At 37.8% G+C, this 16,157-nt stretch overlaps 1 protein-coding gene across 2 annotated transcripts in view; it reads right to left on the reverse strand.

Moving 5' to 3' along the window:
- Positions 1-16,157, reverse strand: part of stk39 (serine threonine kinase 39) — a 37,081-nt gene that overhangs the window by 18,833 nt on the left and 2,091 nt on the right. For both annotated transcript variants that reach the window (XM_028435991.1, XM_028435992.1), the window contains exons 2-14: positions 15,350-15,462; positions 12,843-12,951; positions 11,793-11,934; positions 11,401-11,456; positions 10,093-10,202; positions 9,882-9,983; positions 7,398-7,531; positions 7,244-7,292; positions 6,264-6,329; positions 2,215-2,337; positions 1,539-1,568; positions 638-694; positions 6-67 (exon numbers count right to left, since the gene is read on the reverse strand). In XM_028435991.1, the coding sequence (XP_028291792.1) occupies positions 6-67; positions 638-694; positions 1,539-1,568; positions 2,215-2,337; positions 6,264-6,329; positions 7,244-7,292; positions 7,398-7,531; positions 9,882-9,983; positions 10,093-10,202; positions 11,401-11,456; positions 11,793-11,934; positions 12,843-12,951; positions 15,350-15,462 (1,153 nt within the window). The remainder of the gene's footprint in view (positions 1-5; positions 68-637; positions 695-1,538; positions 1,569-2,214; positions 2,338-6,263; positions 6,330-7,243; positions 7,293-7,397; positions 7,532-9,881; positions 9,984-10,092; positions 10,203-11,400; positions 11,457-11,792; positions 11,935-12,842; positions 12,952-15,349; positions 15,463-16,157) is intronic.

Raw genomic sequence — 16,157 nt, forward strand, 5'->3', positions numbered from 1 at the left:
CTCACCTTAGCCGTAGGACCATGTTCACAGCACCTGGAACAACCGTTGCCTCCTCAAATGGTTCAACCTTTGGGGTATAAAAAAATATAAGTTGTTGATTTTAAAAGATCACACCAAATACTACATATTTATCAGCAAAAATAAATCATAAGCTCATAATCGCCATCATTTATTACAATTAATAGGAAAGATACGTGGAGGGGAAAAAAGGATGGTAACAGGTTCAACGTGTTATTGTTACTGTAATATATAATATATAAGCTCTGTCTGTGGCCGAAAATGAATATTATAGATGAGAAAAGTCTGCTGGGTAATGTCAAAGTTCATCCCCTGACCGAGAAGTCTCCACCTCGAACTGCTTTGGCTCAATTTCAAAAATGACAAAAGACTCAGAAAATTGGTTTCAATGGCAGAAAGTCTTTAGATGAGATACACGCCGCCACTGAGCTGGCACTGTCAGGCAGACGGCCATTTTCTCTGAGTTATCACTGATGAGAGCATCTCTCCTGGAGACCCAACCTCTCTCTCACACACACACACTCTTGTGTATTTCCCACCAACTCACAACATCACACAATCACTCTGGCATCAAGGTCATTGAATCATGATAAATTAGTGCTACAGCTGGATGCGTTACCTGGGGATGCTGAATAGACAGGCCGTCAATAGGGACATTGTTGGCATTCTCCTCATTCTAGGTGGAACAGAATGAGAGGAAGAATTGTGCAAATGCCATTACATTCTCAGCAAATATCAAGCCGGAGCTCGTCTTATTAAAACAACAGACGGAAGTCATTTCAAGATGATCAATGAGACACTGCTTGCTGTATTTGTGGGGAATTGTATAGTGATGTAAGCACTTATAAGTCGTCCGCCATGGGTCCACAATCATTAAATAACTGCTTATGCTCTCCTGCCACATCAATAAACCCCTTAAAGAGTAACTAAGCCCCAAAACCACTGATTTTTCTGCTGAAAACAAATGTATTTGGTATGAAATAATGTTTATTGATTCTTGTCCAAAATAGTAGTCGAAATATTTCAAATTGGTGTATTTTGTTGTAAAAATGTAAAAGTGACTGCCCTCTATGGGTTGAAACCCAGCAATTACAATACATTTTTGCTATTGGCTGAGAATGGTGGTTTGTGAAGTATTGATGGCTTATTACATCACAGACCACCACTATTGGCCCCGCCCCTCCTAAAAAAACTGACACTTGTAAGTTGGATTGAGAGAATTGTGAATAGAAAGCATTGAGTAGCATAGGATAGATTGTTTTTTGGAGATTTTTCAGTACAGACTGGGTGTGTCTTAACTGCTCTAGGAGCCCCGCCCATAATTAAGGCTTTTTTTTTTTTTTTTTTAACTTCCACACATCAGCCAAAACCTAGGGATTTAGCTACTCTTTAAGTAGCAGGACAGATGTGGCCAGCATACTTTTAAAAGTTTATTACAAAAAACAAAGTTTTTCATATGATGTTAATTATTTGTTATTTTACATCTATGTTCAAACAGGTTTATGAGTGAAAGAACTTACGTCTTCGGCCTGATCTCTGACCCTTCGTGACTGGAAAAAAAAAATCAGACACAAATTCACACATTCAGTTGGAAAAATTACGTTTTATCCAATATTTGAATTTTCCCAAAAATAAAGTGCATTGTTTTATCTTTTCATCGCCATCCTAGAAGCGTTTGTTTCTCTCATCCTTGCTCGTCATTCCAACCTACTGTTTACTGATTATATAATACAGCACAACAGCAGAATAGTAACAAACCTGAGATCAATAACAACCACATCCAGTCATACTTATTCTCTAAATCATCACTCTTTTGGGAGTATTATTTATTGCAACAAGCATTAAAGCTGGGTGTCATTATCAAAGGCCTCTTTGATCTGAGTTTTCTCCCCTTCCAACGTCACATCCTTCCAGCTCATTACAGCCACCGCCGACAGACTCTGAGAATAAAACCATCTGCTGCACAAAGAACTAACGCAACAGGGAAGGGACGGAACGCATGGCACTGGAAACAATGAGGGAAGTTGCAGGAAGGTTTGATTTTTAAAGGTTAGATGTGACATGCCACACGTCAGGGACTACAGATCCAACATTTCATGCACTGCAAGAAAAAAAAACTAAGCATAAGATCTGCTTTTAAGACAATCGCTATTAAAGTGAAATAGTAAATATAAAGGAAAACACACTCTCACCTACCCTGCCCTGATTTACAGCTGCTTTGCCCTCCTCGCTGCCCTCGTCCAGTTCGTCATCGCTCCACTCCCAGTCTCCATCCTCCGTCTTGTGCAAATGACCGCTGGAGCCGGGGACCCGCCGCACCTGAATCACCAAGTGCATTGAATTCAAACATGCCTTTTAATCATTACTTTGCATCCTGAAAGTATTTTGTGTTGTAAACCAACTCGAGATCAATTCCTACATTAAAAATAAAAATTACAATCATCTTGTACAAAACAACCACTACTTCTCTGAGGAAAAAAAAGTGATGGCTTTGGTAAATAGCAATGAAAAATCGTTTGTGGTTTCACAGTAATGTGAATTTGTGTAAACATCAGGAGTTGTTAATAAAAAAAAACTGCTAACAAAGGAAATAAATCTAAATCTATAATAATAATAATACAGCAAATAAGATTAGCAATAATACAAAAATACATGTAAATATTTAAAAATATCTATTATAATACAGCATTAACATTCCCAGCTTGTTATCTTTGTCATAATTTACTGGAGAGCAACATTACCCGTTTAAACTTTAGCTGGAGTTGTGACCAAATCAGTCAACTGTAAAGGCTTCAGCCACACCATTGGATTCATAAACTTAACATTTGATTGATTAGGGTGATCAATATGATTCATCCATTTAGCTGCTCCATGGCTGAAACTGTCTATGAATAATTTCAATAAATCCATGTGACTAAAGCTTGTTAAACTAATGATTTTCTGTAAATCCCTTTAAGCAATGTGGACTGCAGAGGAGAGCTAAATCCAGATAGAGCCTTGATAATAATAAATCTAAAATCACTATTAAAAAACAAGGAAAGCATGTGAGAAAAGTAATCTCACAGGGTACGAGAAGAAGGAGGAACACTGCAGTGCTACAGATCAGACACACAACTACCAACCACTGGCCACCAGGGTCATATCAAACCCCCAGCGTTTAAGCAGCTCTCCTTCTACTAGGATCCAGTTTATTTTCCAAACCGGACGTTGAACCAAAGCCTCTGCAGTTCTGCTCAGGGTCGTTGAGCATAACAGACACAGATCGATGAACTCAGCATTCATATCTGCTTTTCCCGCACAGTAAACACAAATAGATTTTCCTCTCCAGTTTACAGAGAGAGAAATGTGTATTTAGGAGTTTCACAGTCAGACCACGGCATCAAGGAGTTCCACTGCTTTGGGGTGTTTTTTTATTTTATTTTATTTTTTATGTATCCATCCTTTCCTATTTCACCTCTTAGGAAAAAAAAACATGACTTTGAAGTACCAATAAAGGTCCAATGTGGGTACCAGGGTGCCCTCTGCTGGTATACCACAGTGATTCATCCATTCATATTTTGTACTTGCTTAATCTATACACGTTCACTCCAATTGCAATTTTAGAGGCTCGTATAATCTAATAATTATATTTTTGTTCTGCAGGAAAAAACCAGAGTACTGCAAACCCAACACAGCCCCTCAGAATAAGATCTCATTTTGGAATTTTTCCCCTTTTAATATAAAGAAGTCTTGACAATCTCCTGTTGTTGGAGCTAAAAAGCAATTTCCTTCGTCCGACATGACCTCAATTTTGGACAGAACGTCAACAAAGACTCCTTTAATGGTGACAGAATCTGCCATCTCTTGTTCATTTACTGGCTGTTGCTTAAAAGAAAATGATTTTACTGAGTAAGCGCTTGATTCAAGGTAATACAATCCCATGTATCAATCACAATGCAACCAAGGGCAAACTAATGAGGACAAAAAGTAGGCAAGAGAACACACGTGTGTGTCTATGAACAGGTGACTCAGAGGTTTATGACAAATATTCAGGATTTTTTGAGAAAAAGACAACCAAGGTCATAGAGTCTCAACGTATTACTCATCTTCAATCCTGTATAAATTGAGATCATTTGCTGAAAAAAAAAAATGTATAAGGTTGAAATTGCTGCTCGGAAGTTTATTTTTTTAATCTCCATTTATTGACACCGTCAGAAAGGTTTGATGTACTGCATTGTGGGATGTGACGTCCCGTTAGTGTTTTTACTTCATTACATGTGATATTTTGCGATTGCCCCGAAAACTGTGCCAAAGTGACTTTCCAACACATTTATGGTCTTTTCATAGACTGAAAGTCGGTTAAAACAGTGGTGGATATTTAATAGAAAGATCCAAATCCGGCTGAAATTGAATACCAGGAACAAACCAGAACAAAATGGATTAAAGCGAATCAATGTCCTCTTTGTTTAGCAAAGAAACAAGAAATCACTGTTGGATGAAGCAAAATGAAGCCAAAATACTTTTATCTCGTACTGGACTCCACATCCCACAATGCTTTGCGTGAAACTTTTCTGAAAATGTCAATAAGAGAGTTTATAGTGGAGATGAAAAACATTTGGCCAACATTTTCAATCCTTTATATGATATTTGATTTATTTATTTATAAAACCTACACTATGATTTTACCTGATTAAAAAATGGTTTCCAGCTTTAAACATATTTGTTTTTGCATCTTTCCGTTTCTGCTTGTAATCTCATTTTCTATCATTCTGTGACCTGTAACAGTAGATTACTCACTTTGGGCTCATTTGTAGGGGATTGCATCTTTGTAGTATCATGTATTTGTGCCAATATTTTACTTTTTGACAGTGTGTTGTTGTTTCTCATCTTCGTTCTTGTAAATGCATCATTCCCATCCTTTGCTGTCCTGACTTTAGAAGCGGAATTTCTACTAAGTTAAGTTTTATAACGTATGACATAATGATCTGTGTGTTTGCCAGACATATATTTAGTGATGGATTTCTTTTTGTGCCCATTTTATGTCCTTTCCCCATCACTGTGTGGCACATCAATATGTAGCATCTGATTGTGATGATATGCAAACACTTTAAGATGATTCGTGAAAAAAAACGGAATTTCCTGCTTTTTTATGTAAATTGTTGCACATAATTCTTTTTTTGTAAACTTGTACATATTATTTTATTAATTACACTATATTTGCATTCCCTTTCATCAAATCAGTTCGTTAAACATACTGTATTTGTGGTTTTCACATTTTTTTCCTACTCAAATTTGGTGTCTTTGTGTGATTTTAAGTCCATTGTGTTTATACAGTATGTCACAATTAACATTTAACTATAAACCGATACAGCTGAAGTTGTGCTGACAAGAATGATACCAAGCAAGGCAAGTTAAACAGCTTTTATGGTGAGATATAGAGACAAAATCAGTAGTCAAGTAGTCAAAAATGATCAGTTATATCCTGGACTCCATAGGGTTAAAGATAACATAGAATTATAAAATGTAGTCCCTATTAAAAAGTTGTTTTTTTTTTGTCGACTGGCAGCAGAATAGACATGGCTATCATGTATCTGTTGTATGCATTTTCTCGAATAAGTCCCATTTTGTTTTTGTTATGGCTGCGACGAGCCTCTACTTCCCACATTACCATCAACAAAACTCCAAAGCACCACGACACTCCCCCATGGTTTCCTGGCCTTTCTATTGACACCCTGCTCTGGTTGTGCGTAATTAGGACGTCACTCCATAGTCATAGTAGCACTACCTTGTTGTCCATTTACTGCTACTGTGTCAGTGAATTTCCACCGCTTCTCTGGGACACTCTGCCCTCTGTTCCTACCACAGGTCGGCTGTTAAGTGAAGCCAACATCTGCTGGGCTGAAATTTGCACTTTCCATCCTGTGACCAGCAGACCCACCAGTAATGTCCTCCCTTATGTTATCTAATGTTAACACTTCATTTAATTCTGTTTGTCTTCAGTTTGGCACACAGAGAGCTCGACCTGGAAGCTTCTGACGTCAGCCACAGTGTGTTTCCCACCAAATGGCACCCCTGTGTAGGAGTGGCCCATATTTTCAAATTGTCTGCTGAAGAGAGCAGGAGAATGTGGCCCGTGTTGACTGTAAATGTCACACTTGCATACAGAGAGGAACTTCAGTCGTTCCCTGCACTCTGCCATAAATTTTCTTCTGTTTAGTCAATAGGTATATTTTTTGTGGGACATGTAATGTTTACGTAAAACATACCTTCTTAGCTCGCTGGGAAATCTCTGGTGCACGACACAAAAGCTTTTCAACCAGGTATTCTTTGTTCTTAGGGAAACATGGAGAGAAAAAAACATTCATTGAAAGACTTTATATTCAGAAAGCAGATCAATTTTGATTTACTGGACACAAAAACTTGAATTCTGTCAACAAAGGCTGTGTTCATGACTGTATACATCGAGAACAATTTAATAAACGCAAACATGTCCCGTTTAGTTTGACCAACTATTATTTAAGTGTAAACCACAAAGAAATTCTTCTGTTTTTCAATCATCTAAATAGTCTAGATAAGAGGCAATGGGTAAAATCAGAAGCCTGTTTTGATTTGCTGAACATTACAATGATTTGTGAAATGTTAACAATCAGTGGTTTCTTTTATAAATTGTCCCTAAAAACACATTTCTTTTCTAAACGTATCTGGTTAAGTTCGGGGATTTTAGCGTGTTTCTATATTTCATTAGTGAATGATTCATCATTTTGTATAGAGGTAATTTTATTAATAAATACCAGTACACAAAGTTCAAAAAGTTCAATCGATAGTCAACCATTAACATAATCGACAAATGATTAGTCCTATATCTAATCAATAGATTTACCAGAAAAATCTACATTTAAAAACCAAAAAGGGATTTTGCTAACTCACAATAATATAACGTTACAATGAGCCTATTTGGTTCCATCCGGTTTAATTATCTCTAAAGGTGAAATGAGTGCACGGTTCTCATGAGGTAAAGACACACAGACACACATAATAATGTGCTTTATAGCTGTAATGACCTCTAATTAAAAAACAGTCGTGCCTTTGTGGACTTTTTGTTCCCATAGTTGTTTGATGTACAACCATCATAAACTTAAAAAATAAATAAAAAATCAACGTACGCAGGCATTATTGGAGTTGGCACAAAGCTATAAGCCTAACAGTATAAACAAAGAGGGGGAGTTAAATATGATTAAACAAATACCTTGGCCTTTTGGAAGAATTTACACTTCAAAAGCTCCGCGGCTACAGGCCTAGAGATTAAAAAAAAATAAAAATGGAGAATGACAATAAACCACAACAAAGGTCTTAAATCTTTATCAGTCTTGTGTATTGATCGCCAATAAAGTGGTGCTAACCTTTTGGCTGGATCCTTCTGAAGGCACATAGTTATTAGCTTTCTAAATGATTTGCCGTATTTTTTTAACAACTCCTTGTCCTCAATGCCAGTCTCCAGTGTGGGCGGATCATTCTGAAGGGTAAGCATTAAAACCTGAAAAGACAAGATAGAAAATGGTCAACACGGCCCACGCATTGCAGCAGCAGCAACACAAACCAGCAAACAGATGAGGAAAAGAAACTCTAGGCAGGAAACAGTGGGAATGTAAAAAGCAAAGGCAACGCGGGCCACTGGTCCAAAGTTCCTTTTTTAGGTCGGTTTTAAAGTTCAAGACAAATTAACAAACTTTATATTTTCTGTGGGTGGAAAACTTTACAGGTTTAGGTTAGTTAAACAGAAACAAATGCTAGTAGCAACAAGAAGACAGTCATCAAGAACTTGGATGAAAACATTAGAAAATATTATCACGTCAAAATATCAAATTACTAACCATCTTAAACGAATGGACAGAGCTCAAACCTATACCCACCTTTCCACTTTGTGGAGGGATAAAAACTGCTTTATGTAGTTTAGCATTAAAAGGTAAATAAACACCACTGGTAGCTTTTTGATGATATTTCAGTCCTGTCGCAGTTAAATCATTATTCTTTAGAGTGTTAAGGATTTAAATACTGTAAGTGGAAAACGTGCGACACATTAGGAAGAGAGATATCACTGATGGATAGAAGTGTTTTAGCTAGCGTCAGCATGCTTTGATTCTCTCAATGAACCATCCTAACAAATCTTACATGTAGTCGCTTTTTATCACCTGAATAAGGTGGCCAGTGATTATCTTAGGGCTGCATCCCAATACCCAAACTACGCACTACATTACTCCAGTTTTAAAGTCTTTACACTGGCTCCCCGTCAGCCTCAGAATAGACTTTAAAGTTCTGCTGCTGGTGTATAAATCTGTGAATGGGTTTGGTCCAGAATACATCAGTGACATGTTAGTCAGGTATGAACCCAGCAGGTCTCTCAGATCTATGGACACAGGTCAGATAGTGGAGCCCAGAGCTCACAGTAAACATGGTGATGCTGCTTTTAGTTGTTATGCTGCAAAGAAGTGGAACAAACTGTCAGCAGAGCTGAAGTCAGTATCTAATGTGAACATTTTTAAATCAAAGTTAAAGGCACTTTTTTCTCTACTGCATATGATTGAGAGGAAGATTTTTTGTCATGTTGTTGATGTCATGATGATTTTATTTGATTTTACTGATGATTTTAAATGTTCTTATTGATTTTAAACAATTGAATGTTTTATCATGTAAAGCACATTGAGTTGCCTTGAGTCTAAAATGTGCTATACAAATAAATTTTCCTTGCCTTGCCTTACGATGTTCCACAAAGGGCACACTTGGTTAAAGTGCACTTCGGATGTAAAGTGTGTAAGGGAAACAAGTGCTGAAAGGGTAGAATCGGGACAGTTTGCGGTTACATCATCACTCTGAGTCAAGACATCATCAATCGTGACGGCAACTGAATAAAATTAAATAAAATGTAAATGTAATTTTGTCTGCTCCTGTGAAAGACTAGAAATCAAATCAGACATTATTTTCACTATTACAAGGAATTTAGTGAAATATACAGAACATAACTACATGAACCAAAGCCCTCGTAATACAAAATGTATTTTAATATGATACATATTAGAGAAATGAAATACTACATATACTTAAAGACATTTTTTTTTGACATTTTTGCTGCCAACGGGGCTTATTGTGAAAGTTTGTCCACCATCAATTTAAAGAACGTCTTCGAAGTCTGCTTACATGCATGCTTTGCACAGGTGTGCACGAAGGGCACATAGTAGGTCGCAAAATTAGGACACCCTACGCACTCGCACCCGTCAGCGGGAGAGCACAATCGAGGGATGCAAGAGCGCAAGTGTGGGTAATGGGACGAAGCCAGAGATTCAAATTTAATGTGTACAAAAAGTGACGTGAAGCTAGCTGAGTCTGCTAGTTTATGCACTCATTTGTGCTTTTAACATAAGACCTGTCATGTGTAGTGACATCTATTAGACAAATGGTGAGATCTACGCTAACAGCTCAGTGTTACTGTATACAATGCTAGCCTACTCACAAACTTTTAGCATAACAGTAAATTAAGCAGCGTTGCCAACTCTTCAGTGAGAGAGGTGGCTGTAATTAGTCCAGGAAGTCACTAAATTATGCCATATGCTGTATCTTTAAGACAAACCGTTGCCAGCGGGCATTGGTTAACATGAGCATGAAACAAATATATCGACTATATAGTTTTAGATAGATGGACTCACGGCGTTCCACTGGCAGGGATTGAACAGGGGGGGCACAAAGTCAAAAGATGCTAAAAAAAAGTCCTTATCACTGTCACTCGTCACTTTTTTGAAAAAATTGACCAAGGGGTGTCTAAAAAGTTGCTAAGTTGGTAACTTAAAAGTTAAATTGTACCTTGCACTTCAATAGAAGATTCTAATACTCACTTTCATTGGGGGGTAGCGGTGATAAGGTGCAGAGCCAGTTGCTAACTCAATAGCCGTAATTCCAAAACTCCAAATATCAGCTTTGAAATCATAACCTCGAACCTGCCAACACAGAAAAACAAAGATGGGGATTTATATACAGTTCATTTATTTGCTTCAATAAAACATCTCCCATCGCTGGGTTTGTTAGTATGACATGAGACTATGTGACCTGTTCCATCACTTCCGGCGCCATCCAGCATGGCGTACCGACAAAAGTCTTTCGAACTTTGTGCCTGGTCATATCTCCGCCCGTGGCAAGGAAGGAGCTCACTCCAAAATCTGTGAATACAAGGGAAAACACATCGTAAACAGTTAACGGAGAAAGTATTTCTCAAAAGGGAGCCCTCAAAAATGTCAAGCTCCTTTGTTCTCCTGCATTATTTATTTGTTGAGGATACTGAATGGTTAATTATGACTGATCCTTATATAAAGCTTATTTTAGATTTTCCTTTCAGCAACAATTACAATGAGCAACTTAAGGCTCACAAAAAAACACAAAACACAAAAATATAGCCGAGTCCTTTTTTGTTTTAAAAGATGTGATCAACAGACTCACATGTTTTCTTACCGTCTTTGCTTTTTCTGTAAAAAAACATTCAATTCATTTTCTAGGCTATTTAACCCTCAGCCCTCTTATCTCAAAAGGGTCATACTCATTAATTGTATGGTCATTAAAGGTAGAGTAGGCGATTTTAAAAAGCTAGCATGATTTTGAATCTAGCACCCCTGACGGCTCCGCCTTTACCCCCCTCGCTCCTCCCCTCTGTGCTCTGTCTTACTCACATGCATGCACAAAGCTGCTGCAGAAGAGGAGCTCAGCTCATCGCTTGTATTGTGTATAAACTCTGTTGTCTCATTCAGCAGTAAGTAAACAATAAACTTTAGCATTATACATATTACAAAATGTGACCAAAAACTTTGTTTTAACTCTGTCAGCGGTGACGCGCTTTCAGTGTGGGCTCTTGCATGCGAGGGATCGAGAACAAGCAGGGAGATGTGATTGGTTAAAAAAAACGTTTCGTTTTTTTCCATTGGTTGAAGTTATTACAGGTTTACAGCTGCAACAGATAATGGATTTTCTTCATTCCTTATTCAGAGCACATAAGATCTTAATTTTTGTCAGGACATACAGAAAATTTCAACCACAAACTTAAAACGTGTATCTGGAGAAAATCGCCTACCCTAGCTTTAAAGCAAATATTGAGAGCTGCAAAAAACATCAAAAGCCTGTTATTCCAGTCATCACCATGAAACTGGGGCAAAAAGCTGATTTAGAAGCAACTAACATCCATAAATTGATTGAACCAACAGGAAGCTGTTGTCTCATTAAGGATCAGTTTTGTCAGTGTTAGAAACAAATGTGACCATTTTTCAACAATATTAAACAGAATGAACTCAAACCCATCCATCATACTTATTTGTCTCGTCATTTTCAGGTAAATTCATGCTTTAATTTAGGGTATTAAACATCAAAAACCTGCAATCAGCACAGATCCATCCTCTCCCAGCAGAATGTTCCCCGCTTTCACATCCCTGCGGACAACAAAACGCAGTCAAATGAAAAAGTCACGCGGAGCAACATTGATTCCACCATTGATTCCTTATGGAGTCCAACTGACCATCAACATAAAGAGCTCTGCCCTGAGGGCTAAGACGAGCTTCAACCTGAATCTCTGTGACCTTGAAAGCCAGAAAACGGATAAATGGATCGCAACAACTGGGCTGCAGCTCAATAAATAAATAGTTAAAAGTCATTCAGAGAAGATGTCTACTAACCACTTTTCTCACAGTTTCATGCCTAGCCAAGTATGTTACAATACAATGACAACGAACTGTTCTCCTTTAATAATATCCATCGCATATGCTAACCTGTGTATCTGCCCATTCCGGTGCAAGTAGTCCAAGCCCTCCAGAACTTCTTTTAATATTGTGGCAATAATCGGTTCTTCTAAAGCCACTCGACTTTTGTCTTCCTCTTTGCTTGTGTGCTTGATAATATCCAGCATTGAGCCTGAAAACACATTTAAATTAGAGAAACAAAGTTAGTTATTATGAAAAACACAACATATATGAGCCACACATGTGAATTGTGATTTCAAATAGCTACTATGGGTGTGCGAGTGTTAATGCTTTTCTGTTCTTGTAGTAGAATTGTACATTGATTTGTTGGTGCAAGAATGTCTTTATTATAAGAACAAGTGGGGGTAATGCTAGAGGCCGAAGTGTGAGCAAGCTACTTAGCCAGGGCAATATATATCAAGATATATCGAGTTTTCCATTTTGGCGATATAGAAAATTACAATATGGTCTATAATTACCATATATATTTGATTTAATAGCTTTTTTGTATTCAAATACTTTTTCTTCTTCTCAGAACAGCATAAAAAGCACAGTTTGATGGATTGTTGAGTGCGTTCTAATGCAGACCCTCTCCTAAATAAGCCACACTACAGAACTCACTCACACGTGCTGTCCCTTAGAGAAAAAGCCATAAGTGCAACATAATGTGCAGCTGTTTGTTAATAAATGTGCCTGTGTGGTATTTTGCATCAGCAAATTTTACCCATAATTGTCTTTTTTGCTTCGACTTTACTGAGTTAATAATATTGAGATTCATATTGTACATCGCCATTTTGAGAAAAAATAATGAGATATAAATTTTGGTCCATATCACCCAGCCCTGAAGCTAATTATTAAAAAGATTAAATCAGGGCTTTCGCCTATCAATGACAATTGTCATAGCCACAATTTACATTATGATTGGCTTTAAACAGTGCAAATATTCTGATATTTCCAAGCTTGTCTTACTGTATATTTCTTAAAAGAAAACTACCGTAGTGAGTATTCAGACAGATATCAGAACGCTAAGTAGATATGAATGAGGAATGAATGGATGACAATAGCAAAGGTAAATCTTACCTCCACTAAGAAGTTTCATGACTAACCACAGCTCGTCCTTCACAACAAAGGAGGTGTAATAGGTGACCACGTTGGGGTGGTTGCACTGGCTCATGGCTTGAATTTCTTTCTGTAGGGTTAAAAAAAATAATGTTTTTGGTCAAATTACTCTTAGAAGTAAATGCATTTGGAATTTTACCAGAAATTGTATTAAACCTTGAAATAAATAGAGAATTTGCCAAAAAACAAACAAAAAAAAAAACATGGTATCATCAGATCCATTTTCAGATTAAAGAGATAAGTGTGTAAGAAAATCGATTTGGCAATTTCTCATGATATTTCACCACACGATTATCTTTTCAATCGTGTTTTTCAACGATTTTTTATTAATGTATGAGGTAACTTTTTTTTTAAGAATTTAAGAACTTGACGGAATAAGAATCTGTTGTGGAAGGAAAAGTTGAACCTTTTTGAAAAAAGTTATTTGACCCTTTTTTAACACACCACTTGTTTTTGTTACCATTTACTTGTTCTCGAAAGTAAAAAAAATGAATAAATTGTATTGCATACCATTTTGTACTAGTAAAGGTGTAATTATTGGTATCTGGCTGCACTTTCGGGGCTGGGTTCACAGAAGTGGGCTGTGGGATAAGCTCGTACTAGTCTTAATATTAAACACGTTGATCCCAAATACCAGTTTTAGGTTTAACCACTCACTCCTTCCCTCTGCTCACGGCCACCACCATTATACTTACGCTGGGTGCTGTGTCACCTCTTCAATTTCTCCACACTTGTCACCAGACTGGCTGAACTGATTACACAACACAATATGCACAACTGTAACATGACATTGCACTCCCAACTTAAATCAGTCGACTCCTCCGCACCCCTTCCATCGTCCCACCCTGACTCCCTCTTCCCCTCTCCTTCACCTAGGTATAACACTGCCCTCTCTTTTTATATTATCCCTCTAATAAAGTTGTTTTTACAAGGGGTGCACCCTGGCCGATCACAGATTTATTTATAAGCCTTACCTGCCGATACCGATTTATAACTGTCAGCATACACCTTGAATGTTCCCATCCTGTTTTTATTGTAAAACATTGAACAATACCTGTGAAACAATACAAACGTGTTGTTTTAACTGCACATGAGGCAGTTATCTCAAATATGAATTGAAAGTTTAGAACATTGCCGTCCAAAATACTAAATTATATCACTTCCTTTAATCTTTCACTTAATAAAAAATGTCCAAATGTAGCAGCTTTGTGGATATTTAAATGTAAATATATTGTTCTAAAAATAACAACAGTTTACAGGATCAAAGCTCCTCAAAGTCAAACATTCTACAGAAATAATAAAGTGCAGCAACGTGTAATGACAGAATGAACATGGCACAGGTTTGTTGTTCTCTTGTTACAGTCACTTGTTCATTAGTTGCAGCTTTTTCTTCAAAGCCATCATTTTCCTCCTAATATCTTTGCCCTTTTCACAGATAAGCGCTCTCAGAGGACCACTGGCTCTTTGCTCCACTAACTTTGGCTTTAGCTTGATTACTAGCTTTAAATGCTGCATACTCAGCTGTGTGATGGTATTTTAAATGGTGAATGAGGTAGCGTTTTGTTTGCTGCTCCACCAAGACTTATTTCTGCGTTACAGGAATTAGAAATTACGATCCTTTGCTCTCTTTTTTGTGTAGTATGAGTTAGGGTGTAAAACTGTCGACATGCTAAGCAAACCGTGCTCCAGGTGTTGTTATTATTCTGTGTAGCAGAGGCATGCGCAGGTGGGCGGTGCCTGTCAGTCATCTCACAGCAGAAGAGGACAGTGGCTGAATTTAGGCTGTGGCTATCCGTACGGTTAACGTAGCAATATACCTACATTCTATCCAAAAGCAGCACCCTTATTTGGCCAGTTTAGGCCACCTAATAGGTCAGTCATTGGCCAGTCGAGGTCACGTGACTAAGACTAAACCTTACCCTGAACCTAACCCTAAAAAATTGTTGCGATATTGGGTTATAACCTAACCCTAAACCTAACCCTAAGACGCTACGTACTAACCCTAAACCTAACCCTAAGAACTTGTACTACGGTAACTGTACCAATAGCACCAGGGGTTGTCTGTACGGCAAATGTACAAATAGCCACTTTCCTGAATTTAAGACCTTGGCAGAGGCAGAAAAGATCGGCCTAAAAAAATCGGTTTTAAATGCAAGCCTAAAATAAGGGAAATCGACGCTGATGGATTGGTGCATCCTTAGTTGTTTCCTTTCTATAGCGAGGGCTGGTGACGGTCACAATTATGCATTTAAATACATTCATTTATGCAATTGCCGTGATAAAACATGCGTTGCTGTTGCAAAAAGATTGCACTACATATACAGTATAGTGTTGACCTTCGACAGCATGTGCAAACAAGGGAAAAAAAAAAGTGATTATTGGTATCAAGATATATCGTGATCGTATCGTATTGTCAGATTAATGGCAATGCACACCGCTAAAAGGAGAAAAACGTCAGAAACACTCACCAATAGTTCATCCATACTAGTGTGGCATTTTTCCAGGTTGATTCTCTTTATGGCCACTCGCTCCTGTCTGGGGGTACAGAGGGCAGCCTGCACCACTGCTGTAGCCCCACTGCCTGCAATCACAGCCAGAAGGAAACACGTTATAACTATGAGGGTCACACACAGCTTAAGGATTCGTCCGTGCATCATCAACTGCTTATTCTCCATTGGTATGTTTGGATTGTTCCGTATTTATCATTTCAATAATCAGAACCAAACAGACACAAGTTGGGTACTGGTGGAATTGTGCAGTTTCTATTAATGAGACACTGCAGCAGCAGCAGCAGCAGCAGCAGCAACAAGAGCCCGATGGCTTATATTACTGTCAGTGACAGATATGGTGAAGTCCATAACACAAGAGATCCAACTGCTCACAGCCTGATTATGGGTGCAGACTAGAGGGGTGCTTGTGGAGCACACACTGCTGTGCTGCTCTTTCTTATCATCACAGATATCAGCTGATCTGCACTGTGCACACATCTGCCCAAAATATCCACAACTTCCTTTTTACCAGTTCAGTAGATTTGCTGCTATATACTGATTTTGTTTTGTAACTCTTATCAGTGAATATCATCCTCTTTTTTTTTTTTTTATTTACACAGACTTGTGTAATTTTATTAATTTGCACTTCATAAGCTCTATATACTTCTTGCGTTGACATTGTATCAGTAATTCAAGACCAAAAATATCCAGAGCACAGCTATTTTTTGAAAAAAGGGGCAAACGTACATAAACGCACATATGCCCTCCTGTATTTTTACAATTACAA

This window comes from Gouania willdenowi, chromosome 21, assembly GCF_900634775.1.
Source record: "Gouania willdenowi chromosome 21, fGouWil2.1, whole genome shotgun sequence".
In the NCBI taxonomy this organism is placed as follows: Eukaryota; Metazoa; Chordata; class Actinopteri; order Blenniiformes; family Gobiesocidae; genus Gouania; species Gouania willdenowi.